A 25,648-nucleotide genomic window follows, 5' to 3' on the forward strand; every position below is an offset into this window, starting at 1 on the left:
AACAGAACATGTATAACGTATGTGAATGGACAGATTTAGATTACCATGCAAACAATCTAATTTACTCACCACTGCCTCGTCAAATATTTGAAACAAAGATGGACATGTTTTAAGGCATTCAGTCGTCTCATATTGTTCCCACAAACCATGAATAAATTGCGAGTAATAAATCAAATGGTAATCATAATCGTCACAAGTAGGTATTTGAAAAGATTCACATGGTTCACAGAGTTGCATAATCATACCATGCATTAATCGACGGTCTATAGATTCACTCACACATGCATTATCAAAAACAAGAATCTTTTTATCAACCATTAAAACAGATAGATCATCAATAAATAAAATAGGACAGTCAAGCACGTTTCGATCTAAGTGTTCATCAACACGATCTTTATCACTATCCGAGGAGTACAAAAGTGTTTCAAAGGTTTCAAGCATCTTACCTCGATAAGCAGAAGAATAAGGGTCGATTTTACCTTTTTCATTTAAAACAAACCTTCGCTCATCGGGGGCATAGTGTAGTCGAATCTCCGTTGTTGAGTTAACCTTTGTCAAATGGAACTCAAACTTCATGTACAACCACATAAACTGTTTAAGGCACGAATATAAATTGAAAACAAATTTGGAAAATTTCGTTACCTTATTCTCCAAAACAGATTTGGACAAATTCGAGGATTTTACACAAGGTAAATCAAGAGAATAACAAATCACGCTTCTTTTCGTAATGACTTTATCAACCACAATCGAAGAGTAACAATTAATCAGATCAAAATGAGGGGATCTTTTAAGAACTAAGTCACCAAAAGTTTTATCAATAATTTTCAAATCTGCACTGGACTCGGTTTCTAAAATTTCCTTACTTCGCTTACCTTCGGGATCATGTAGTGTGATTTCATCTTTGCCTAAGTTGATCGTATGAAAGCGTCTTTCACTTGAGAGGTATTGAAGTTGAAAGTTATCTTTCGATCTTTCGGGAACCTGAAAAGTAGCAACACAAGAAAAATTCATATCTTGGTTAGTGGAAACATTCCTCACTACCCTTTCCACGTCTTTTTCTTTTGTTTCTTTTTCTAATTCATTTTCTCTTCTTTCTTCAATTTCTTTTTCACTCTCAATCTCTTTTTGCTCTTTTTCATTCTCTTTCTCTTTTTCCTCACTTGTTTTAACAGAATTTTTCAGTTTGATTTGGTCCTCATGGACTTGTTCCAGAGTGAGCGGCACTAAGGTGAGTTTCTTTCCTTGATGCTTGAAAGAATACCTATTGGTACGACCATCGTGAGTGACTTTTCGATCCAGTTGCCACGGTTCTCCTAGCAACAAATGGCAGGCTTGAATAGGCATTACGTCGCACACAACTTCGTCTTGATACTTACCGATAGAAAAGGCGATGCGCACTTGTTGAGTGACCCTAAATTGGCCTTCGTTGCTAAGCCCTTGTAGTTGATAAGGTTGTGGATGCTTGGTAGTGGTTAAGCAAAGCTTTTCCACCATCGTCGTGCTGGCTATGTTCGAGCAACTTTCACCATCAATAATAACTCTACAAAGCTTACCTTGTACGTGGCAGCGAGTATGAAAGAGATGTTCTCGTTGCTGCTCGCTCTTTGGTTTTGCCAAAGATGATTGTCCATGATCATGACAATCATCATCCATTCTAGGGACACGTTGAGGGTTGCACCTATGGGGCTGGTTATCCCTATCTTCCTTAATTGGATCTCGATATTGATGTTTTTGATTCACTCGTACCTCATTCAAAGTAGTATTCAATGCTTGAAGTGTAGCATTTATTTGTGTGATTGCAGTAGTATGTCTGTCTAACTGTTGTTGGACTTTCATAAGTGCATCATTATTATCACCTTTAGACATCTTCAAAACCTGTAAAAAATAAACACTCAACACTCAAAAATAAAAGTTAGCAAACCTCACCATTAATCACTCAAAAAGAAAAATCAAATTCTCAATGAGGTCGAATTCAATCTTGTGAGTTCTTTATCAGAGTTTATATCAACCAATTAGAGAGTGTGAACCAAACTACCAAAGAATCCTAATTTGCACTAGGATGCCAAAAACTGACGAGACACCAATTGATTCGTGTTGCACCGAGGAAGAATTGGGCACACGTTTAAATCCTACTAACACAAAAAACAAGAAGGTGTTAGATATTGTAAAGGGAGAATAAAAAACAAACAAATGAAAACCTACAGCTAAGAATCAATAAAAATTGTTGAAAACAGAAAACCCGAAAAACTGCGGAGTAACTTGACAACTTAGTTCGAGGTGTTCCCGATCTCAAAAAATCACAAAATTAAATCTGGAATGTCTTCAAATATTGAATTTTTGATCTGGAACATTTGGGCACCAAATTCAACCCGCTGAATATTTTTTTAATTTTTTTATTGGATTTCATCTTTTTTCAAATTTTTTGACTTTTTTGACTTAATTTTTTGCGGGAAATATTTTTGTATATTCAATAACAGTGCCAAAAATATGTATGTAAAATTTCAGATCAATCAGAAAACGTTTACCCACTCAAATGAATTTTTTTTCGAAAATTTTTCTGGGTAAAACTGTTGTTTGTAATTTAAAAAATAGAGATCAGTTTAGAAATCAACCAAGAACACCCAAAACGCCCAAAATCTGATACCAAATGATATGGGGTTGCGCGCGGACCAAGATCGAGTTGCCAAGTCACGAGAAACTCCTACGAAAACCCTAAACAATTAGATCTGAAACGAAACAGAAAATTAAAAGATTAGATTTTTGAATTTTCAGATCTGAAATAAAATCCCCAAAACAGTAAAGAATCAAATAGAGAATAGAAATAAGTGTTAATAAGGAATCTTGAAACCCTAGAAGAGGTTGCGATTCTGCCCAATTGAACACCCAGATAGTTTTCCCCAAATTTCGGCAATCTAATTTCTCCCAAAAAGAGTATGGATGAATCGACAAGAACCCTAGAAATTAGGGATTTTTGGGCTAATTCCTTAAGATAGAAAAAGGCTGAAAACACAATAAGAACAGAAAATAAATTAGATAAAGATTCGGCACAAGCAGAAATAAAGAAAGAATTGATAGTAAGAAATTAAAAGATAAGTCCTAAGAAGCCTTGAAATCTTGAAAGATCTCACAACTCCCTTCAAACGGCTCTAATCTCCCCTCCAAAGAATATCAATGGCAAGAAGAAGGTTGAAGATGGCTCCCACAATCACAAGATTGTTAAAACAACTTCTAAAGAAAACTCAAGAGAGAAATCTTGGAGAAAACTCAAAGAAAATTCTGCTCTCAACAAATCTGAAATTTTAATAATAATGATAAGTGTTTAACAAGGTGGACAGCCATGCCTTTAAATAGGCCTTATAACTAGTCCTAATCTAATTAGAAAACTAAAATAAAAAAAACTCCTAATTATTTTAATATAGAAATTCGGTCAAAGGTCATTTTATCTGGGACTCTTGGACTGAATATTGACATAAAAATTTAAACTAAGTAAATAAATAAATAAATAAATAAAAATAAAAATAAAACTTTACAACTTGGGCCACTTTGACAATTTGGCCTGATTTTCAACTAAGTATGGATGGATTTCTTGATTGGGCTGGGAATTTGCTTATTGGGCCTCGCCTTCAAGAATTTGGGCTTTTGTGACTCGTATCACTACCCATAACCCATTTTCAACTCATAAATAGGAGGGTAATGCACCTTAGCACACTTGAACACTCACATCCTCTGTATTGACAACAATGCTCATGCCAATCGAACTAAAACTCAATCAATTGGTGTATTTAAAAGTTGAATGATCAAATAAAAAGAGTGACCAAAATAAAAACAAACACAATATAAACTACCAAAAAATTCCAGATAACAAACATCAAATGTGGAAGATTCTAAGTATTTATTACTTGTATTGAGTAAAAATTTGATGAATAATATTCAATTGAATTTCAAGCGTAATTATCTAATAAGATTTTTTTAGTACATAAGAAATAGAGTCTATGAAATTTTGAAGTCTTTATCCGTACAAAAAGCTACAATGTTGGAACATAGAACAATGAAATGACACCAGGTCAGTTACAGTTAGTACTATAACCAAATTACTTTGTTTATCAGCATAGTCCTTGGCTGAATAGATTCAGGAACATTAAAAATACAAGGACCCAAAAATGACAACGTTTTCTTCCATGCATACACTCACCACATAATGCCAAATCATTACATATTTCACATTAAAGAAAGAAAAAAACCAATTTATAACTCCCCTACACGAAAGCTTCTCCCTTGTATCTCCGTTATCTTCCATTTGAACCAGTCTTAAAGCCTTTTAATAAAGTTTATACATATTTATCGCTTGAAAGTTGAAACCCTTGAATCCTACACTCAATGGCCTCAACCTGTATTTCAACCTGCATATATGATATTAAGGTCCCAATCAGGCCAACCAATGCCTACAAGTGGCCGGAATCAGATGCTGAGTTTGTAAGGTCACTGAGCTCTAACGGTGGCAGCCGTGGCGGCCATGCACATCCTACGGTCGTTGATAGCATTTCATGCAGGCAAATGTACCTGAGGAGCTACAAGTTTCATAGGAGTGATGATCATCAAACTGAGCCTGAACAAACAAAATGTTTTGGCACGGTTAAGATGGAAAAAGTGAAGAGTCCTAGTAGGCAAAAGAAACCCCAAAATGTTGCCAAGAAGACGAAATGTGTGGCACTCAAAAGGGCCAAAGTGGTCTCTTGTGCTGCTTTGTTGGCTGTGTTTCGCCGGCTTTTGTTCTGTACCACCAAGGTTGATGTGGCTGACCATGGAGGTTGATCATCTTTTTTTTTTTTTATATATATCAGTTTCAGCCCTCAAGGCTCCTCCCACCCTCTTTTTTCCCCTCAATTTATGATATTTTTCTTTGTTAATGACTTAAGGGTAAGAAGTGCAGAGAGCATTGTTACCAAGGAATGGCTATATGCTAATATATCTGGTTGAAAAAAAAGATCATAATTTGTGAAATTTATCCATTTCCACCATTGTACAACTCTTAGCTATTGACATTTCAAGTCTTTATCTGCTTCTGATCATATCTGCAATTGCGAAGCTAAGCACAGCAGGCAGAAGCAGAATACAGGCTACAACAGCAAGTTAAATTTCTTGTTTGTCTCGGCACTTTCTGTTATCCCCCCCCCCAATTTTTTAATTATGTAATGAGTTTCACTAAGCTAGAAAACAAAAACAAAAATGATACTCTCTATACCTTGGTTCTCCCATTCTAGATAAGCTTTCATCACATCTGCTGGACTATGATATTATATATTAAAGTTACAATTTACAACTACATAAACAATTACTATCAAAATCCTTCACAAGTATCGAATTTAAGAACTAACTCAACTCAAATTAACTTATTTACACATGATTTATACTAGTGGGACTCAAATTTGAGATCTCAAAGTTCTCATAGCTTCAACTTTACCACTAAGCCCAGGTTTCATTCGCTTATAGTGCATAGAGTTTTGTAACTCAACTTAAACTAACTTATTTACACATGATTTACATAGGCAGATCTCAAAATTCTTAGAACTTGAACTTTACCATTAAGCCAAAACCTCATTCGCTTACAGTGCATATGATTTTAAATTCGTAACTAAAGAATGTGGATTAGCATATATGTAGATATCAGCCTTGTAGAGCATGGAGTTTTAATCTCATAACTTTCTATGTTTCTTTACTATTTCATCTCCTAAAAGGGGTGAGAAGAAAAGAAAGGTGACACCACTAGTTGGGGAGTATTATGAGTTAAGAAGTAATCCAAAAGACAAATAAGTAAAAGAGGTTTGAGGATCAATCATGCAAATAAACAATCATGAAAGCTAATTTTAGTGTAAAAGTGACCAAAAGAGAGTATTGGTACTTACAAAGCAAGTTTTCTTGGGTTAATCTATAATGATTTATGATGCTAAAACATCATTGGATTGTTATTATATAATTAATTACCCATTATGGGGGATTTCTTATTAACCTATGAAGTTGCTTGAGTTAAATGCAAATTAAAAATTAGCGTGAAGAGATGCAGACTAAAGTAGGTAAACTAAAGTATATAATATTTCTAATTATTTGCATAAAGAACAAATTAGTTATTACAAAATCTCCAGGGATTGCCTATGGCTTTACTTTTTCTTTTTCGCCCCCACAATATTGTGGGACAGGCAACACAAAAGAAATATAGCAAGTAGCATGATGACAGTGACATAATTGCAATTTCTTATGGTGATGATGTGAGAGCAGGTAAACTGTTATTAGTACAACATTTCCTGAGAAAAGGATGGAAGAAAAGGTGGATTTTAGTTAACTTGGAAAAATCTACAAATTCGTATATTTGTATCATGTTCGTATCGTGTTTTACTTCTCTTTTTTTCGTATCATATATATCATGTCTGCCGGATGTAGCTCTAGGCTAAGTTGCATTCTTCCATTTTCATTGTAAAGCTGTTATAGAGAACTGACAGCTACATATGTTCTCAAATCCAACTATCCAAGACCAATTTAGCATTTAAAAACAAGAAAAACACCATAAATAAAACTACATGTGCATATTTCTAATATATATTAAAATCAAGAATGACAATGAATGGATAGTATTGATGGGGATGTGGGACCAAAAAAAAAAAACAGCAGAGGAGGTGGCAGATGAGGTAATGAAATATAAACAATCTGTGAATGTTTCTAAATAAAGTAGAGAGAACCTATGTTCCTCCGACTCTTTTTTTTTCGAGTACAGGCACCTATGTTCAACACATATCGCAGATCAGACAGTCAGATACTGAAAAGGATTCTTACACTGGTATTTTCTTTGTCTTCTATATAAATGGAGAATAAAGATAAACATGAAACTAGAGAAACCCTGCCTGCTGAATCATGTAACCCTTGTTTCAGGCTGGCTTTCATAATGACTTTTGCCCATTTCCAGCCTACAACAGTTCCAAGGCTGGGCTAGATCCAAGAAAATTGGTGGCAAATTTGGTACATGTGCATTCATGCTCCATCATCATTTGTGCCTGTTGGTGCAATCTGTTCTAATAATGTTGCTTATGTGTTCTTATATGATTATGATTTTCATTCTTTAAATATGAGAAATCTTATCACGTTTGCATGAGTAGGTCTCAGAGTACTTGAGTTCCTTGCAACAAAAGTATGAAATTTTCACCAAGTTTCAAAAGCAAGGCTATGATTTGACAACTCAACTCTAGTTTTTGGCTTTGCCCATGTACCAAAACCAGGAAACTACTTTCAACAAAGGTAAAAATGAAAGAAGTAAACAAAGTTTCCATTGCTTGCTTCTCAATCCTACCTAAAACTTATATTTGATATTCAAATCTTTTTTTTTTCATAATTTAGTTAGTTGTTAATCATGCATGATAAAAATATAATTGATTGGACCATATTGCCTTTTAATGAGACAAAAAAAATGTTTAATAAATTAAAAAGTTAAAACTTTTTCTGCATGCAAAAGTCATAAAATATCACACATTTATCTTCCTAAAGCTCAGTAGGAACCCCAGAAGCTTGCTGTACATGAAAGACCTCACAACATTTTAGAACACAGATGATTTTGAGCAGTTGTTTGTCTGATGAGTGATGACTAACCAGACAAATCACATTATGGTATAAGATGACAAGATGACATACTACCATTACTAACGAAAAAACCAAAGTAATTTAAACAATCCCACCTTTTTAACCAAAATAAAGAAAAGAAAAGAAAAACAGTTTATCTACTCAAATTTGGCAAGCTGTAATGGATCAGATAAAACAGTGTATGCATTGTCAAAAGAGAAACTTAATTCATTGGATTTTCGGTCCCATCGAAATCACCTTCCTTCAGACTTCACCAGCTGTGAGAACACTTTACTCATTGAAACACCGGAGAGGTCATCCACACTTGACACCTCAAATTTTGCTGAACCAGTGGGATCAAGCTGACTGAAATTGTTGATTTGTGGAGAAAGCTCACCAATCATGTTTGTACTGTTTTCTTCGAGATCGCCTTGAACAACGGCCTCCTGAAGTTGAAGAGCATACTCCAGGTTCCATAAAACATCTCCCATGGAGGGCCTGTCGACACCAAAATCAGCTAAACATTTCTCGGCAGTTTCTCCAAACTTCCTTAGAGAATTAGGCCTGATGTTTCCTTTGAGACTAGGATCAATTATTTGCTCCAGCTGTCCTTTCTTCTGCCATTTCATTGCCCATTCAGCTAGATTTACCATTTCCCTTGGAAGAGTGGGATCGATCACTGGTCTTGCACAAAGAACTTCAAACAAGACCACACCAAATGAATACACATCAGATTTCTCTGTCAGTTGTTGTCTTCTGAAATACTCAGGGTCAAGGTACCCAAAACTTCCTTTAACTGCCGTGCTGACATGGGTCTGATCAAGTTCAGGACCTGTCTTTGACAGCCCAAAATCAGCAACTTTGGCCATGAGATTCTCGTCAAGTAAGATATTTGCCGACTTCACATCACGATGAATGACTGCTTTTGCATAGCCTGTGTGAAGGTAATGGAGTCCTCTGGCTGCTCCAATGCATATTTCAAGCCTTTGTTTCCAACTTAAACTTGGATGGCCTGAACCGTAGAGATGACCCTTGAGCGTCCCATTCTCCATATATTCGTAAATCAAGATCATCTCGTTCTTCTCATCACAATAACCTATCAAGGAAACAAGATGTCGGTGACGGAACTGGGATAGCATCTCGATTTCAGTCTGGAACTCAGCAAGTCCTTGTTGAGATTGCGGATTCCCCCTTTTAACAGCAACTTTTGTACCATCATTCAGTTCTCCCTTGTACACCTTACCGAATCCTCCAATCCCAATAACCCAACTTTCATCAAAGTTGTTAGTGGCTTCTTGAACAGCCAGAAATGGAACATGATAGTTCGTATTAGAAATGAGACTGGTAGTCGTTCCTTTGGAGTATTTGCTCCCCATAGTGTGGGAAGTTCCCCCATTAATGGAGAAAGGAATCCATGTCTTTGATAGCCTCTGACGTGATAATTGTCTTCGTTTCCTACAATACATAAAGAGAACTCCAGCCAACAAAACTCCACAAGCCACCCCAGCGGTCACACCAACAATAGCACCGACTCTCTTCTTTGAACTCGAACTAGAAGTGTTGACAGTTCCCAAGCCAGAAAGGCTGCCATCAGAGTTGTTCATTTTCATGATTTCCAGCCCATTAAGTATGGCATCTGGGTAAGTGCCATGTATATTAGAAGGGCCGATGCTTACTCGAATCTTATTGCTAGTAGCTGGCCCTGTGACATAATCCTTATAGTATGCAGCAGCCAAAACGTTAACCAAGTACGTACTCAGATCAAAATCGCGCTCGACTATTGAGGAGTCGATAAAAACATTGAAATACAACAGGTTAAGAGCTTCGCTGACAATATCGCAAAAGTGAAACCGAACAAGGTACTGAAATCCAGGATCCACATTGAATTCCCATGTCACATTGAAGTTGCTATTGGAATCATTCATGGAGTTCATCCTGGTGCAGGTACCATAGATGGTATTCGGAGCAATCTCTCGGGTTGAACCACCATCAACATACTTGACAGCTTTAATTTTTGACACACTTGTGGCAAGGTTTTTTCCTAAAAGAAAAGGCTGATCAGGCACCCATGTTCGCGAAAGAGTATCGTTCTCGGAGGAGACGGTAGGTCCCCCCATATTCATCCTAGCAACCGTCTCGAATGCCTGCCACGTTAGACCTTGGAATCCGGTTGAAGATTCAACCAAGCCGGCGGAGTCTGGGATGAGCTGATCAGGGACTGAAACAACTTCCAGGGCATTTACAAAAGCAAATGAATTCTCTGAAGGACTGAACGTGATGGCAAGGCTATTGGTGGTTACATTAACAGAGAATTCTTTGACAACAAGAGATTGAACACTGAAGCTACTAAGAAGAACATGGTTTTCAGTGGAAACATCGAATTTTGCCATACTCATATTATAACTAGCATGAACAAATGGATAGAAATAAAGGCGAATCCAGTGTCTTCCTCGTTGACTAATTGGAAATGTGTACTTAGAAACACCAGTAAAGATCCTTACCGTTTGATAGAGTGGAGAATCATCAGAGGAGGTGACAGCTTTAGAAGTGTTCCCAACAATATTCCCTGATGCTGAAAGGAGCTTTGAGGCCAAGTTATCAGCCATGAAAACTCGATCACCCAATGTGGTATTAGTAAGTGATCCACAATCAATGAGGTAATTGTCTGCAGGTGTAAACCCTCTAGCAAACAATGGCAAACACAAGATTGAAGAAACCCAGAAAAGAAACCCAAATAATTTACAACCCATCTTTTCAAAACTATTAGCCGAACAATAAAGGTTGGATCTTTTTCGTACTTAATAGGAGCTGAAGATCCAGGGTTCTTATGGAAACAACTAAAGATCAATGCCAAAGCATAACAGAAATCAGAAATCAATTAAGAGAACTGAATCAAAATGAAAAGATGGAACCTTGGAACTTTGAAGATGAACTCCAAGAGAGAGAGAGAGAGAGAGAGAGAGAGGTGAGAGGAGCCCCACTAAGTGAACCAAAAACAAAAAATGGAAATATTTTATGCACCTCAATGGAAATTTGACACAGTTCCCATTGCAGTTTAAAAAAAATACAGATAAGACTGCAGAAATCTCACAAGGCACAAGCTGGTTTGAACTGGGTGACAACCTTGGACATTGACAGATTCCTAGAATTTTTTATTGTTTGTTTCATGTTCTTAAATAAAAAATAAATAGGGGAAACTAAATGAATAAATATAAACATGACAACGAAATAAAGCCAATCTAATTTCTTTTTGGTTGAAAGGATTTTGTTTAAATACCACATAAATATTTTATATAAAAACAATAAATCTATATTAATATTAGTTCTTAAAAAAATAATGTTTAAATAATTTCACTGATATCGAATTAAGATATATAGATATATATATATATATATATATAAGAAATGAAATTCCTCTAAGAAAAAAGAAATGAAATTGGTGTATTTAACCTTTTCTAAACAAACCAAAAAACAATTACAGCTTAACAAATAACCACAAAAATGACACTTACATATTTAAAAAGAAAAGAAAAAAGCAAATTTGACAAGTACTTGGGTCGGCTTTAAATCAGTTTGAAAGAAACAAAATTACAATTTTTATGCAATTTTTTATTTTTTAAAATCGAATTAAATTCTACTTTATCAATCTTTTATTTTTTTAAAAGTTAATTCAATAATTTAAAATATAAAATAATAAATTAAATAAAAATATAATTTAATTCAATTTGAATCGTTGTAATTTTTAATTTATAAATTGAATTTCTCAGTTTTTCTTTTCAACTCTACTCCCAAGTCTCAACTTATTATTATTTGATTTGTTCTAATTCTCAATAAAATTGAAATAATTTTTTTTTATTCTAACTTTATATATTTATTTAGTGACACAAAGACGAAATGATTTTTAATTTAGTTCCACTAGCATAATTGCTATTATAATAACTTAAAAGTACGAGCGTTCCAACATCTTTAACCTTCTTATATTTTCTAAACATAGAAATTAAGAAAATAATGAATAGTTTAAGCATAATATAAAATTAATTTTGAGATTTTAAACTCTGCCATTTCAACTAAAAAACAATTCATTTAATTATTAAGTGATACAAAATGTCTCAATCCTATTCATTCCATTTCATCAATAATTATATTTTCTGATAGTATAATACCCAAAATTAATCTAATTCATTCATATAATTAATATTTTAGTGAAATCGATTTTTTCGAATAAGCTTTGATAAGAAATTTTAAAAATAAAAAATTAATTAAAATTGTTAAAAAATATTGCTGGCTTGTTGACACGTAGGTAGTTTTAATTTAATATTCAATATTTCGCATTCCATTGGTATGGATATTGTTGTCAATATAGAAGGATGTGAGCTTAAATGTATTAAAACATATTATCCTCTTATTTATAGATTGAAAAAGAGATATAAATAATCCTAAACATCATGTCAAAAAATATATATAAAAAGAACTTCTAATGAAATTATTCAAAAAATATATATTACCAAAAATTATTAATATTCAAAATTAGGAAAGGATAAAATGAAAAGAAAAGTGTGGACTGTGGTGGGCTGGTAATTATTTATTAAAGATAATAATTTGTAAATAGATATAAGCTTAACAAAAAACTGCTGTCATTCCAACTTGATTAACAGTTTTTATTTTAATTTATTAAAAAGGTTAAGATTCTCAAAGTCTTGTTTATATTAATTTCATGTGTCAGTATATAATTGGCCTCATCTTCTTATATAACTATACTTTCTTTCTTAATTTCCTTTCATTTACTTATTTTCGCCGTGATTTTAGGTCACACGCTTTCCTCCAATGGTTTTATTTATTTTTAAGTGAAAATCGGGAATTTTGTGTTAATTATTAATTAAAATTATACATGAATTTTAATTTAATGTACAATTTGATATATGAATTTTGATTTGGTGTGATTATACCTTGAAACTTTTATTGTGGTTCAAATGTATATATGAAAATTTTATTTTGATTCAATCATACACATTTATGTAAGCATAAAAACGGTTTACAATATAAAGCAACGGAAAAGATCGAACATAAATACCTCTAGCCATTACTTGAATCAAATGCCAAAATCTAAATGTTGTTACACTGCTGTCGAGCACATTAAACGACCAACAAGGTCGTCGAATTTAGCCATACAAAAATTGAAAATTGCCAAAGTCTTCTAAGCACTCGAAAACCTCACAAGATGAAATATTTTCAAAAATTTGTTTTTGGTGCTGAAAGACCTTTAAATTAGTATTTATAATGGTGGTTCCCCATAAAAAACCATCAATCCCACTATCACACACACACACACACACACATAATACCACATAAACAAAGTAGTGGGCAACAAAAGTAGAGGGCATGGAAAACGTTGGAATGACCCCACAAACCATACGAAGTTCCAACATTCTCCCACTTGGTTCGTATTGCCCATGAAAACTTAAAGTCGAAACATAATATTAAAATTATGGCAATATTTTCTTTTAGAATTTAAGTAGTATCTTCCATGTATCACAATATATCATGCCTCAGTCCTTTAGCCCAAATTTCTTAATGAATAAACCCAACGTTTATTCCAGGTCCAAACTTTAGGGAATTTTCTTGAAATAATCAAATTAATGTGCTCATAAAATATAAAAAATATCGAACTTAACATAATTTCTTTATTATCGTTCTTACAACAAAAATTTACAAGGTGGGCACTAGTCCTATAGTGACAACATGATCCTTAAATTTGTGTGGTCACATGCCTTTAGTCGTGTGGCATCAACAGCCACATTTTCTAGCCACTGAAATTCGCACAAAAAGATATTTTCAGTATGCACCTGAAGTTGTTTTGATGCCGGAACAAAGTAAAAGTATTCTCGAACCTAATATGACCATCCAAGAATCAATTACACTATCCTTTTCAATTCAGCACTAAGATCAATATATCGTCAAAAATTATGTCAAAGGTTTCGACAAACCCCACAACTCAATTTCGCACACATACCTTGCACATAACAGCGGAAATTGGATTAACACGATAGAAGAGCATCTCTCGTGAGATCTTCGCCTAAAAAGTAGCCAATCGCGAGTTTAAACATCGCATTCAGGTAAAACGAGTTACAACCCCGTCTCGCCAGAAATAATGATAACAAGATGAAACTCACAGCAATAGAAAGAAATAACGACTGAACTTACACAAAACTCGTACAATCGATGTGACAAACAACGAAAGAGTCCCCAATTAGCGCAGAATCAAGTATCGAAGCAAGCAAAAAGATAAAAAAAATATAAAAAGAAAAGGAGAAAGAAAGAACAAGGAAAAGAACGAAAAAGAAAAAGAAGAACAATAGAATTAGTCAGGAGGATTTAAGTTAACCACCAACAAGCCTTCTGACGTTTAACAAAAATATTTCCTTATCACATACTCAGGGATTTGAACTCGGGACTAGACAGAATATAGATAGATGCTTAACTGGTGAACTAGCAGGCTCATTCTTAAGATAAACTTATTTTGAATTGAATTTAACTATATAATACATGGATAGAGATTGTTTCAAAATGATAAAACTTTTAACGATGTGACTTGAACTTCAAACCTTAAACATAATAACAGCACACAGAAACACAGATATAGAAATTTAATTACTACAGATTCTCACAATTAAAATATCAAAAATTTGGGGCACATTTGACCTACGGGAATCGTGTCTTGAAACAATTCACTTCCATTGATTGAGTCATTCTCAAGAAATTTTGCATTTCTAGATTCAATAATTCTAGTGTTTTGTGATGGACAATAGAATCTTTAACCTTTGAACCTTTCAGTATATCCAATGAAATACCCACTAATGGTCATTGGGCCCAGTTTCTTTTCTTGTGGATTATAAACTCTTCAGACGAGCTTTCTCAAACGCGTATATGTCACAAAATCGATTTCCAACCTTTGAATAACTTTAAATGTGTATTTGGGACAGCCTTGGTTGGAACTCGGTTTAATATATACATAACTATTTTGAGAGCTTCAACCCATAAGGACATAGGCAACTTAAAGCTACTAAACATACTTCGCACCGTGTCCATTAAATTTTGGTTTCTTCTTTCTGCAACACCATTTTGATCAGGTGAGCCTGGCATAGTGTATTGGGCAACTATAGCATTATCTTGAAAAAACTTCTCAAATGGACTAGGTGCTTGTGTCACAGGCCACAGTTTAAAGCCCGTAACCATCACACCAAATGCATCCGATAGAGGTCTATTATGTAGATAGGAATCATTTGGCCCGCAGAAACTGACCTGATTCGGTAAGCTGTTGGAGAAGCCTGTCAGATTGAAGCCTGGTTAACCCAATAATGAAGATATAGCAACTTAAGCTATTTTGTAACTAATCTTAGAATATTGATAAAATAATATCTTTTAAAAATTAGATTAGATTTAATATGACATATCTTGTAAATCCCATGATTTGAGGGATATGATGAATCTTGTACGTCGATGTATTGTAATCTTGACCGGCGATTTTGGGGCAGTTCAACTCTAAATAGAGAGCCCCCTCATATGTACTCACTACATTCATTGTTTCATTATTCTTTATGAATGAGAGAATATTGAGAGCATTTACTCAAACACCTTGTGTGCATTTGTTTTGTTGATCTTTTGTTGTTTCTTTTGGCATAAATCACTTCCGCTATATAAGTTGGTGCCTTAGAGGACTTCTAAAAGAATCCTTACTTGAGTAAAGGCTGACTTAGGGGAGTTTGGACAAACGAATCACCTAAGACCGTACAGATTGCAACACAAAAAATCTAGCCTCGTGACAAGTGGTATCGGAGCTATCGGTTCGAAGGCATCGTTGAGATGTCGAAAGAAGTGTTCAAACAAATGTGGGCCAAAAGATCAGTCCCTTTGAGGGATATGCTATCGGTAGTAGAGAAACGTGTGGGTAAACTCAAGGGATCTATGGAGTATGTAAATGAGTCACTTGATGGAGTTGAGGATCGCATAGTCAACTAGAAAGAGCAATCCAGAGACTAAGTAAAGATGTCTTTTGATTCCACCATGGATAAGGTAAACAGGCTATTTAATTCACACAGGGATAAGCTAACGGAGAAGAACGATGCTCTCGAGGCCATGGTGATGGCTTTGAAGGAGGAAACAATGGCTCTGAACACAAGAATAGAAGAGCTTGAGGGAAATGTGGCCTTATGTTGAGCAGTCATGAAGGAAGGATTTTTAAGTGTAGCACTCAATAATGAGGATGTCCCGAAGCCGAAAGAGTTTGTGAGAACAAAGTCTGCATGTGATGTGGACAATTTTTTGTGGAAGATAGAAAACTACTTCTGTGCCAAAGGCATCAAGGATGATGCAATTAAGGTAAACACTGCTTCAATGTTTCTTACTGATATTGCGCTTTTATGGTGGCAATGCAGGACCACAGATAAAAGGTAAGGTCAGATTGGGACGTGGCAAGAGTTTCAATGTGAATTGAAGGGAGAGTTTTACCCAGAATTTGTTGAGGAAAAAGCTTAGGCAAAGTTGCAAGGGATAACGCAACAGGGCACAGTGGGGGAGTATGTTCAAGAGTTCAAGGAACTCATGCTTTAAGTTTCAGATGTGATCGAGAAAAAAAACATTGCTTGCTTTTCAGAATGATTAAAGCCGTGGGTCAAACTGGAGGTGTAACACCCCAAACCCAGCCTAAACGTTATGGCCGAGTCCGGAAGTGTCACATGAAATGGGTTAAAAATCTGTAGTCGTTGAGTTAAAACCTTTCCAGTTCATTTAGCCCTTATCGCTATTATTAATTTCAAAGCTCTCTTTCATTTAAACATTTAGAGATAAAACGTATTTGTAGTAGAAGCTTTAAAAAAAATTATTGTGTTTAGAAAACCGACATAATTAATAGTAAATAAAACCAAAGCCAAACAGTTTAAAATAGTCCAGGGAGTTCCAGAAAAATACAAACTTTCAAATATTAACGCCAAACTAAAATAAAAACAAAAACCAGTAAAATAATTTTGGCGAGTGGTCAGCGTCGAGTCCTCCGTTGCACCAATCCGCCTAAGACTGTGAGTTACCTATACAGACAAATAGAAAAGGGGTGAGTTTATGTAAACTCAGTGTGTAACCTAGCAGAGTTAAGCATGTACACATATAGAATATCAAAAATCAGACATATTTATATTCGGCCTAGGCTATGTCAGATATAGATACAGTTACAGATATGTAAATTAGATATCAGAATCCTACCCTCATCCTTTACACACTATTTCTAACCACCCCTACACACTATGTGGGGTTTAAAACACCCACCCAACCCTATACACCATGTTGTACCGATGCGACACATATAAGATATAATGCAGCTGCTACCAGATATTAGGCATAATCTGCCTTTCAGAACACTTCCTCCAAGACACATCATTCCACCCAAAATACAGTAACAGAACATGTATACAGAATTACCAGATAAATCATGCTTAACATACTTTCATAAACAGATAACAGATAAGCAAACATAAATATGCTCACAACCATATTTCAGGCTAACAGATCATTTGATTATAGGGTTAGATAGTATTTACCGACCTTACGTAGGCCCACAGTCGATTAGGACGACTCGTGCGACCCCTCGAAAATTTTAGTATTATGGGTCCACACGCCTAGATTAGCCTAGCCCGCGTGGATCACACGGCCTGGCCTAGTTGTCACAACCTGTGTGGCCCATACTCCCAATCTAGCCTAGCCTGTGTGGCTTACACGGCCACACTCTGGCCATCACACGGTTGTGTTTTGTGCACGGCCTGGCTTTTTTCGATCACACAATTGTGTCATCATACATAGCCTACCACACAGCCTACCATATGGTGGTGTAGCATCGACAATGAGGTTTTTTAACTTTTACCGAATCTCATTTTCTGCATTTCGGGTACACACCTGGTTAGTTTTCGTAGCTAACGAAATCCTGAGACCACCAGAACCTATAACCAGAGTACTCAACAATGGTTTAGCAATTGATTAACGAATTTTGACAATATCGAACTCACAGAAACTCGACTTACCACCAATGAAAAACCTCCTTTAACACTGTTAAACAAAAATAAGCGAAATTCACTACTCAATGCCTTTTCCTACACAAACAACTGCAGAAAAAGGAAGATCAAAACCCTTTTCACTTGTTATTTAATTCCGACGAAAAAGAAAAGAACTTACCAAACCCATACGAGAGTAATTCAAGCAGAAAAAGAAAAAAATGATTAGGAAAACGAAATAAACAAAAGGAAAAGGGAAGTTCAAGGAAAATTTTGGTAAAATAGTGGGGAAACAGAACGTTAGAAAGAATTTTCGCAAAAAGAAAAAAAAGATGAAAAAAACATAACCTGACAACCCCCAAATCCCTTAGAACTCTTTCCACTAACCCACTACTCAACCTCCTCAGAATTCCTATTTGAGTAAAACTTTCTCGGTCAAACGAGTAAAAATAACTTCCACGCTCACGTAGGGATTCGAACACAGGATCTCCAACATCCTGACATCCTTACCACTCGAACCAGCAGGCTCATTTTGATATGGTTTATAAATAATTTCATATAAGCCCATTGAACAGGGATAGGGTTTAAATCCAAAAAAACCCAAAATTTGCTAAAGACAGGGCTTGAACTTGGGACCTCCCACACACACCCAGAATACTTAACCACTGAAGTAGACAGATATTTGTGTCAAATTTAATAGAAACAGAAATAAATATTTCAAGGTGTTACACGAGGTGGAACAAAGAGGTGTCCAAAAGTTATTGGAAGCCATAACGGTAATGGAATCCGTGATCAAGCTTGGGTCTTCTAAGTTTGAAGAAAGGGGCGTATGTGAAAAGAATCACAAGGAAGATAATGATGGCAATGACATCAGTAACAATAGTGGTAATGAGAAACCACAAGTTAGGAAGAAGAAACCCAACAGGAAAAGGGACAAGTTGAAATGTTTTCTCTGTAACGATCCACGCATGTTGAAGAAATGTCTGAATAAATCCACACTTAAGGAGAAGTCGGTAGGTAAGGTCTTGGTACTTGGTTCCAGTGTAAGGGGTTTCAAAGTCAATGAGGTCAAAAGTGAAAAGAAGTCAATGGAGTGCTTCTTATATCATGGTCCACATAGGTTGCAGAAGTGTCCGAAGAAGCTTGTCATCTAAGGGGGGGATGGAGCAGACAAGGAGCCTTAGAAGCTTAGTTCGAGTAAGGGAATAGTCAAAGCCAAGAGGGCAAAGAAGAGGAAAAAGAAGCAAGTAAAGTTCTTCTTGTGCCGTGGTTTGCATGAGTTGCAGAACTGTCCAAAGTAAACCGTAGTCAAAGGAAAGGCAACGTTTGAGCTTGGTGAGTCATCGGAGAGGATTCTACCCGAAGAAGATGTGAGTTTGTCATCGAACTTAGAGGAACTAATTACGATGAAAACAGCGAACCTGGGACCAATGAGACTCAATTTGAGTGAAACATCAGAGTTGGCCGAGTCATCAACAAGGCTTCCACCTATGGGAGAGGTGGGTGTTGCATCAGACTTCAAGGAAAAAAAAGTGATGCAAGTTGGACAATTGACTAGAGTAAATGCAACGAGTAGGACGGTTTGAGTTAAGAAGCAATGTAAACTAAGGTAAAAGTCCCAAAGAAATAGAAAAGCTAAGGCGTCAAGACGACACTGAGGTGAGTCAAGTTAGTGCCATTCGAAATTCGCAACAAGGGCATTGCGAGAATGAGTAGGGGAGAATGTCAGGGGCCGCAGTTCAAAGTTCATGACTATTGCACCAAATGCATCCCATAGAGGTCTATTGTATAGGTGGGGATCATTTAGGCCACAGAAACTCGCCCAATTCAGCAAACTGTTAGAGAAACTTGTCAGATTGAAGCATGGTTGGCCCGATAATGAAGATATAGCAAATTAGGCTATTTTGGTAACAAATCTTAGAAGATTGAAAGAATCATATTTTGTAAAAATTATATTAGATTTGATATGACATATCTTGTGATTTAAAAGATAGGATGAATCTTTTTCATCAATGTATTGTAATCTTGACAGTCGATTTTGGGGTATCTCAACTATAAATAAAGGGCCTTCCGCTCATTTGTACTCACTCTATTCATTGTTTCATTATTCTTTTTGAATAAGAGAATATTAAGAGCATTTACTCAAACAAATTGTGTGCGTTCTTTCTGTTATTCTTTTGTTGCTTCTTTTGGTATAAATCGCTTCCGCTATATAAATTGGTGCCTTGGAGAACTTCTAAAGGAATCTTCACTTGAGTAAAGGCTGACTTAGGTGAGTTTGGATGAACGGATCGCCTAAGGCCGCACAGATCGCAAGACGAAAGATCTAGCCCCGTGATATTATTGTGGATATCATCGTGGCTGGCAGAGGATTGAATGCACTTGTTGATACTGGTGCGTTCAATTTAATTATGTTCGAAAAGATGGCGAAGGAACTTGGTCTCAAAGTTGAAGAAGATTCGGGTCGAGTCAAAACAATGAACTCGAAAAGCATTCCCATAATGGGTGTGGCAAAATGGATGGAACTCAAACTTGGCGAGTGGACCGACAAAGCAACCATTAAGGTAATCCTACTTGATGGCTATGATTTTGTAGTTGGATTAAGCTTACTTGACCGGATTATTGTGGGTATTTGTCTTTCTGGTAATTACATGGTGATTTCCGATCCAAGCTATCAATGTATGGTGCGAATGGAAGGAAAAGAAAGCATGGAGGGAAAAACAAAGTTGGCAATCCAATTCACCAAAAGAGTGCGTAGAGAGGAAGTCTCCTATCTAGCCACCTTGAAGGACAATTTGGATGAGAAATTTGTGGGGGAAATTCCATAGGAGGTAAGCCAGTTGTTGAAATCCTTTCAAGATGTAATGCTAATGGAGTTACCTAAAAAGTTGCCACCTAAGAGGGAGGTGGACCACAAGATTGAGTTGATACCCAATACTGAGCTACCAGCTAGGGCTCCATATCGAATGTCTCTGCTTGAGTTGGAGGAAGTGCGGAAGCAGTTGATGGAGCTTTTAGATACCGAGTTTATTAAACCATCTAAAGCCCCATTTGGTATGCCGATGTTTTTCCAAAAGAAGCATGATGATCTTTGAGATTGTACATCAATTATAGAGCCTTGAACAAGATTACTGTGAAGAACTGTGAAGAATAGGTATGTCATTTCTCTTATTGTAGATTTGTTCGATCAACTTGGTAGCGCGAGATGGTTTACTAAGTTGGATTTGTGATTAAAGTACCACCAAATGGGAGTAGCTAAAGGGGATGAGTCCAAGACCATTTGTGTGACTCGATACGGGTCTTTTCAATTCTTTGTGATGCTGTTCGAGTTGACAAATACTTTGGCCATGTTTTACACCCTAATGAATAAGGTATTGTAACCCTTCTTAGATTGTTTTGTGGTTGTTTATCTTGATGACATTGTGGTGTATAGTAAGTCACTTGAAGAGCATGTGGGAAATTTGAGAGTGGTGTTTCAAACCTTGCGGGAAAATAAGTTATATGTCAAAGAGGAGAAATGCTCAATTGCCCAGCAAGAGGTGCCATTTCTAGGCCATATTGTGGGAGGTGGCACGATTTGAATGGATGCAAGCAAAGTTCGAGCAATTGCCTATTGGGAGCCACCAACCAAGATGACGGAGTTGCAGTCTTTCCTTAGGTTAGCAAATTACTACCAACGCTTCATTGAAGGCTACTCCAAGATCATTGCACCCTTGATGAACTTGTTGAAAAAGGGTAAAGTGTTTAATTAGGATCCTCAGTGCGAGAAAGCTTTTAACTAAGTAAAGTAAGCAATAACGGGTGAGCCTGTACTTGCTTTACTAGACTTTTCAAAGGCATATGAGGTACACACGGATGCTTCAAACTATGTGATTGAGGGAGTATTGATGCAAGATGGGCGTACAATTGCTTTCGAGAGTCAAAAGCTTAATGAGACGATGCGGAGATACACAGTCCAAAAAAAAGAGATAACTACTGTGGTGCATTGTTTGCAAACATGGAGGCACTATTTGTTGGGTTCTAGGTTCGTGTTATTCACTGATAATGTTGTAAATAGTTATTTCCTAACCTAGAAAAAGTTGTCCTCCAAGTAGGCTTATTGGCAGGTTTCTTAGCAGAGTTTGATTTTAGCATGGAATACAAGCCGATGAGTGCCAACACTGTGGCTGATGTGCTTAGCTGAAAATAGAGTTTACAATGATAAGCCAACCCGATGGTCCCTTATTGGAGCACATTCGAGAAGTATTGTCCCACGATCCTACAGCTAAGAATTTGATTGAGCTTGCTAAATACAGAAAAAATGAGGCGATTTTGTCTTGAGGGAGAATTGCTATACACTTGGGGGTAATGTCTATATGTGCCTCAACATGGGAATTTACGTAATGAAGCCATGAAGGAATGTCATGATTCAAGATGGGTTAGTCATCCAGGTATGCACCGCATTTTGGCTCTCTTGGAGGATCAATTTTATTGGCCTCACATGGGTGATGATGTGGAGACCTATGTGAAAACTTGTTGGGTGTGCCGACAAGATAATTTCAAGTTGAATACTCCTACCGGTTTGTTACAACCTTTGCCCATTTCAAAGCGTCTATGAGAGTGAGTTTATCCATGGACTTTATTGTGGGTTTGCAAGCATCTTTGTTGTGGTGGACAGGTTTTCAAAGTGCGCAACATTTATCCCCGCAACCAAGAAGTGCCCTGCTAAGGAGGCAGCTCAATTGTTCCTTAGACATGTGAAATATTAGAGAGTACTACAATCTATCATCAATGATCGAGATGGGAGATTCACAGACTAATTTTGGATGAAGTTGTTCTAGTTAATAGGCCAATTTTAGAGGGAGTGACACAGTCCGCAAACCAACAGGAAAACAGAGTGAGTGAATGCATTGTTGGAGACGTATCTTCGGCACTATGTGAGTGCCACACAAAGGGACCGGCCAAAGCTATTGGATGTAGCACAATTTTTGTACAACTTACAACGAAGTGAGGTAACAAACCAGGGTCCATTCGAGATAGTAACAGGGCAACAGCCACTTATACCCAATACTGTTGCAACTCGTTATGCTTGACTGAATCCATCAACTTATCGATTTGTGAGAGATAGGCAAAAGCAAAATAATTTAGCTAGAGCTTGTCTACACAAGGTACGTAAACGCAACAAGAAGTGGGCAGATCAGAATCGAAGGGATGTGCAATTTCAAGTTGGTGACTCAGTCCTTGCAAAACTACACTTGATTTGTGACAAAATGGTTTGCACAATGAGCTTGTGCGACGGTATGCAGGACCTTTCCGAGTTGTGAAAAGGGTAGGCAAAGTGGTCTACCAGCTTAAGCTACTTGCAAAGCTCAAAGTCCACTTAGTGTTCCACGTAAGTATTCTTAAGCCATTTCATGAAGATGGAGAAGACCCAAATCGAGGCAAGTTTGAATGAGTGCCAATGGGGGTAAGGTTCGCCTATGATCGAGAAGTTAAAAACATCGAGGCAGACTGTGTGATCAAACTAAAGTACCATCAACAGCGACACGAATACTTAGTTCGATAGAAAGGATTTCCTAATAGTTAGACAAGTTGGGAACCCGCTGAAACTTTGTGGCAATTCCAAGACAAGATAGACCAGTTTCATGCAGAAGACGCGATGAGGGCGTCATTAGATTTGTTGGGGGAGAATGTCATGGGTTGCGCATGGGAGCCCACAACCATGGCACGCTTATGCCATCCATCAAGTTCTAATGAGGTCACTTCGCCTAATCGGACTGGCCCGTTGCTTGAAGAGATTAAAGGTTCATCTACAAAGCTTGACACATATGGAAACATAATCTTTAAAGATATGCAATTTTAGATATGATATGTAATCTTAGAAGATATGATTCTGTAATATTAGAGATTTGATTTGTAGATATCTTTTAATCGTAGCCATTGATGTACTTTGGTCTGTACCATTGAATTTGGAAAGGCTCAACTATAAATAGAGGCCACTCCCCTCATTGTAAATTACTTGAGTTTTGAGCAATAAGAACTCTTAAGAGCATTCACTCAAATTTCTCTCTCTCTTGTGTTAGTTTTCTGTGGCTTTGTTTTTATTTCGTTCTTCGTTCATCTTCATTTGTCTTTGAGTTACTTTCACTTATGTTGATTTTTGTGGAGGAATTCTATTGAATCCTCAGTTGTGGGAGATAGGCTAACTTAGGCATTTTTGGGAGCAAAGAAACTACTTAAGGCTGCATAGATTGTGAGGTGAAAATTTTAAGTCTGTGACATTTGTCCATCCTTAGTGTATCTACCATAATACTCACCACTTCTATCGATTCTCACAATCTTGATGTAGTCACCACCTCTATCGATTCTCACAATCTTGATTTACTTGTCGCATTATTTCTTTACTTTAGCCTTAAAAACTTTAAAGACTTCTAATGCTTTGTTCTTGTATTGAATCATGTAGAGATACATGTATCATGAGTAATCATCTATAAAAGTGATGAAGTATTTCTGACTTTGCACATCCATATCTAGGCAACATATACTAGAATGGATGATTTCTAATATGGTCAAACTTTTTTTGGCACCTTTATTTGACTTTTTTGTTTACTTGCCCTTAATGCAATCTATACAAGTATTGAAATCAGTAAAATCTAAATTACTGAGTACCCCATCATTTACTAATCTCTTAATCCTTTCAATGGAGATGTGTCCTAATCTCCAATGTCATAAAATAGATGAATATTCATTTATAACACAATGTCTAATATTAGTTTAAACATGCATAACATTATCAGTGACATTATTTTGCAAATTAAGAGAATGAAAGCCATAAAATAAAACACCATTTTCAACAAGTTCATATTTAAAAAATAAACTGAAACCAGTATTTAAAAAACTAAAACAATATCCAAGGGGTGCAAGTCCTAAAATAGAAACTTAAATTCTAGAAAAACTGGGAATATAACAAGTTTTTTTTTCTAAAATTAAAACAAAACCATTCCTAAGCACTAATCCACACATTCCAATTGCTTCCATATGTGAATCCATCTTATTTCCTGAATAAATGTGTCGCTCAGCTCCCACTGGTTCCCTTAGGTTTCTTAATACTTATAAAGAATTTGATATATAGATTGTAGAACCGGAATCATACCACCTTGTGTTATAACTAACATCAACCATATTTGTAACACCCCAATCTCGGCCTAGACGTTATGGTCGAATCTGGGTATGTTATGAAAAGAATTATAAATCCAACCTTATCATATTGAAGGCATCATCTATTTTGTTACCAAAAAAGGTCCCATTATTTAAAACATGTTGTTACACTTATTAGTGAAAACCATCGATTGTTTACTCTTTCAAATAAAACAATAATTTGCAGCGAAAGTTTTTAAGTCATTATATTTTAAAAATCGAGCATGTTTTCTCGAAATCAATTAGTTGCATAAAACAGTTGTTTTTGTAAATTGTTTTGTTGAACGTCGCAAGAAAACTTAAATCAAATCCAAATCTAAAAATAAAACCCCAAACTCCAAAGAGTCCCAAAATTATAAAACTTTCAAAAACTAGAAAATTAAGGAAACTTTTAAAGTAAATTAAGTTTACAGACAAGTGGTCACAATTGAGCCTCTGTTGTACCCACCCGCCTAAGCTTGAGGGTTACTTGAACAGAACAGACAAACAGAAAGTGAGTTTTAAAAACTCAGTGTGTAACTCAATAGAAGCATAATTTTAGATTCAATCGCATGACGAAACAGATACAAACATAAATCTCTTTTTCAAAATCAAATTTTAAACAGAGACATACAGACACAAATATTCATAGTCCTACCCTCATCCTTTACACACCAACTTCGACCATCCTAACACACCATGTAGGGTATAAAACACCTACCCAGCCTTACACACCACATAGTGTCCAAACGATACTTTTCAGAATAACCACAGCAATGCTACCAGTATATTGGCGAAATATCGCCTTACACGGAATACTTCCTCCACATATCACATATCCCACTCCATAACCAAAT

At 36.1% G+C, this 25,648-nt stretch overlaps 2 protein-coding genes across 2 annotated transcripts; one reads left to right on the forward strand and one right to left on the reverse strand.

The window, feature by feature from the left end:
• Positions 1 to 4,260: 4,260 nt before the first annotated feature.
• Positions 4,261 to 5,071, forward strand: LOC107887985 (uncharacterized). Its single transcript, XM_016812183.2, has one exon. It carries the CDS (start codon positions 4,378 to 4,380, stop codon positions 4,810 to 4,812), a length of 435 nt encoding a protein of 144 aa, XP_016667672.1. The 5' UTR covers positions 4,261 to 4,377; the 3' UTR covers positions 4,813 to 5,071.
• Positions 5,072 to 7,653: 2,582 nt separating this feature from the next.
• Positions 7,654 to 10,822, reverse strand: LOC107963925 (receptor-like protein kinase HERK 1). Its single transcript, XM_016900478.2, has one exon. It carries the CDS (start codon positions 10,350 to 10,352, stop codon positions 7,857 to 7,859), a length of 2,496 nt encoding a protein of 831 aa, XP_016755967.1. The 5' UTR covers positions 10,353 to 10,822; the 3' UTR covers positions 7,654 to 7,856.
• Positions 10,823 to 25,648: the final 14,826 nt, after the last annotated feature.

The sequence above is a fragment of the Gossypium hirsutum genome, chromosome A03, assembly GCF_007990345.1.
Source record: "Gossypium hirsutum isolate 1008001.06 chromosome A03, Gossypium_hirsutum_v2.1, whole genome shotgun sequence".
Taxonomy (NCBI): Eukaryota; Viridiplantae; Streptophyta; class Magnoliopsida; order Malvales; family Malvaceae; genus Gossypium; species Gossypium hirsutum.

Excerpts from the sequence above, each read along its gene's own strand:
- LOC107963925 (XM_016900478.2), bottom strand. The coding sequence starts at position 10,352 with ATGGGTTGTAAATTATTTGGGTTTCTTTTCTGGGTTTCTTCAATCTTG.
- LOC107887985 (XM_016812183.2), top strand. The coding sequence starts at position 4,378 with ATGGCCTCAACCTGTATTTCAACCTGCATATATGATATTAAGGTCCCA.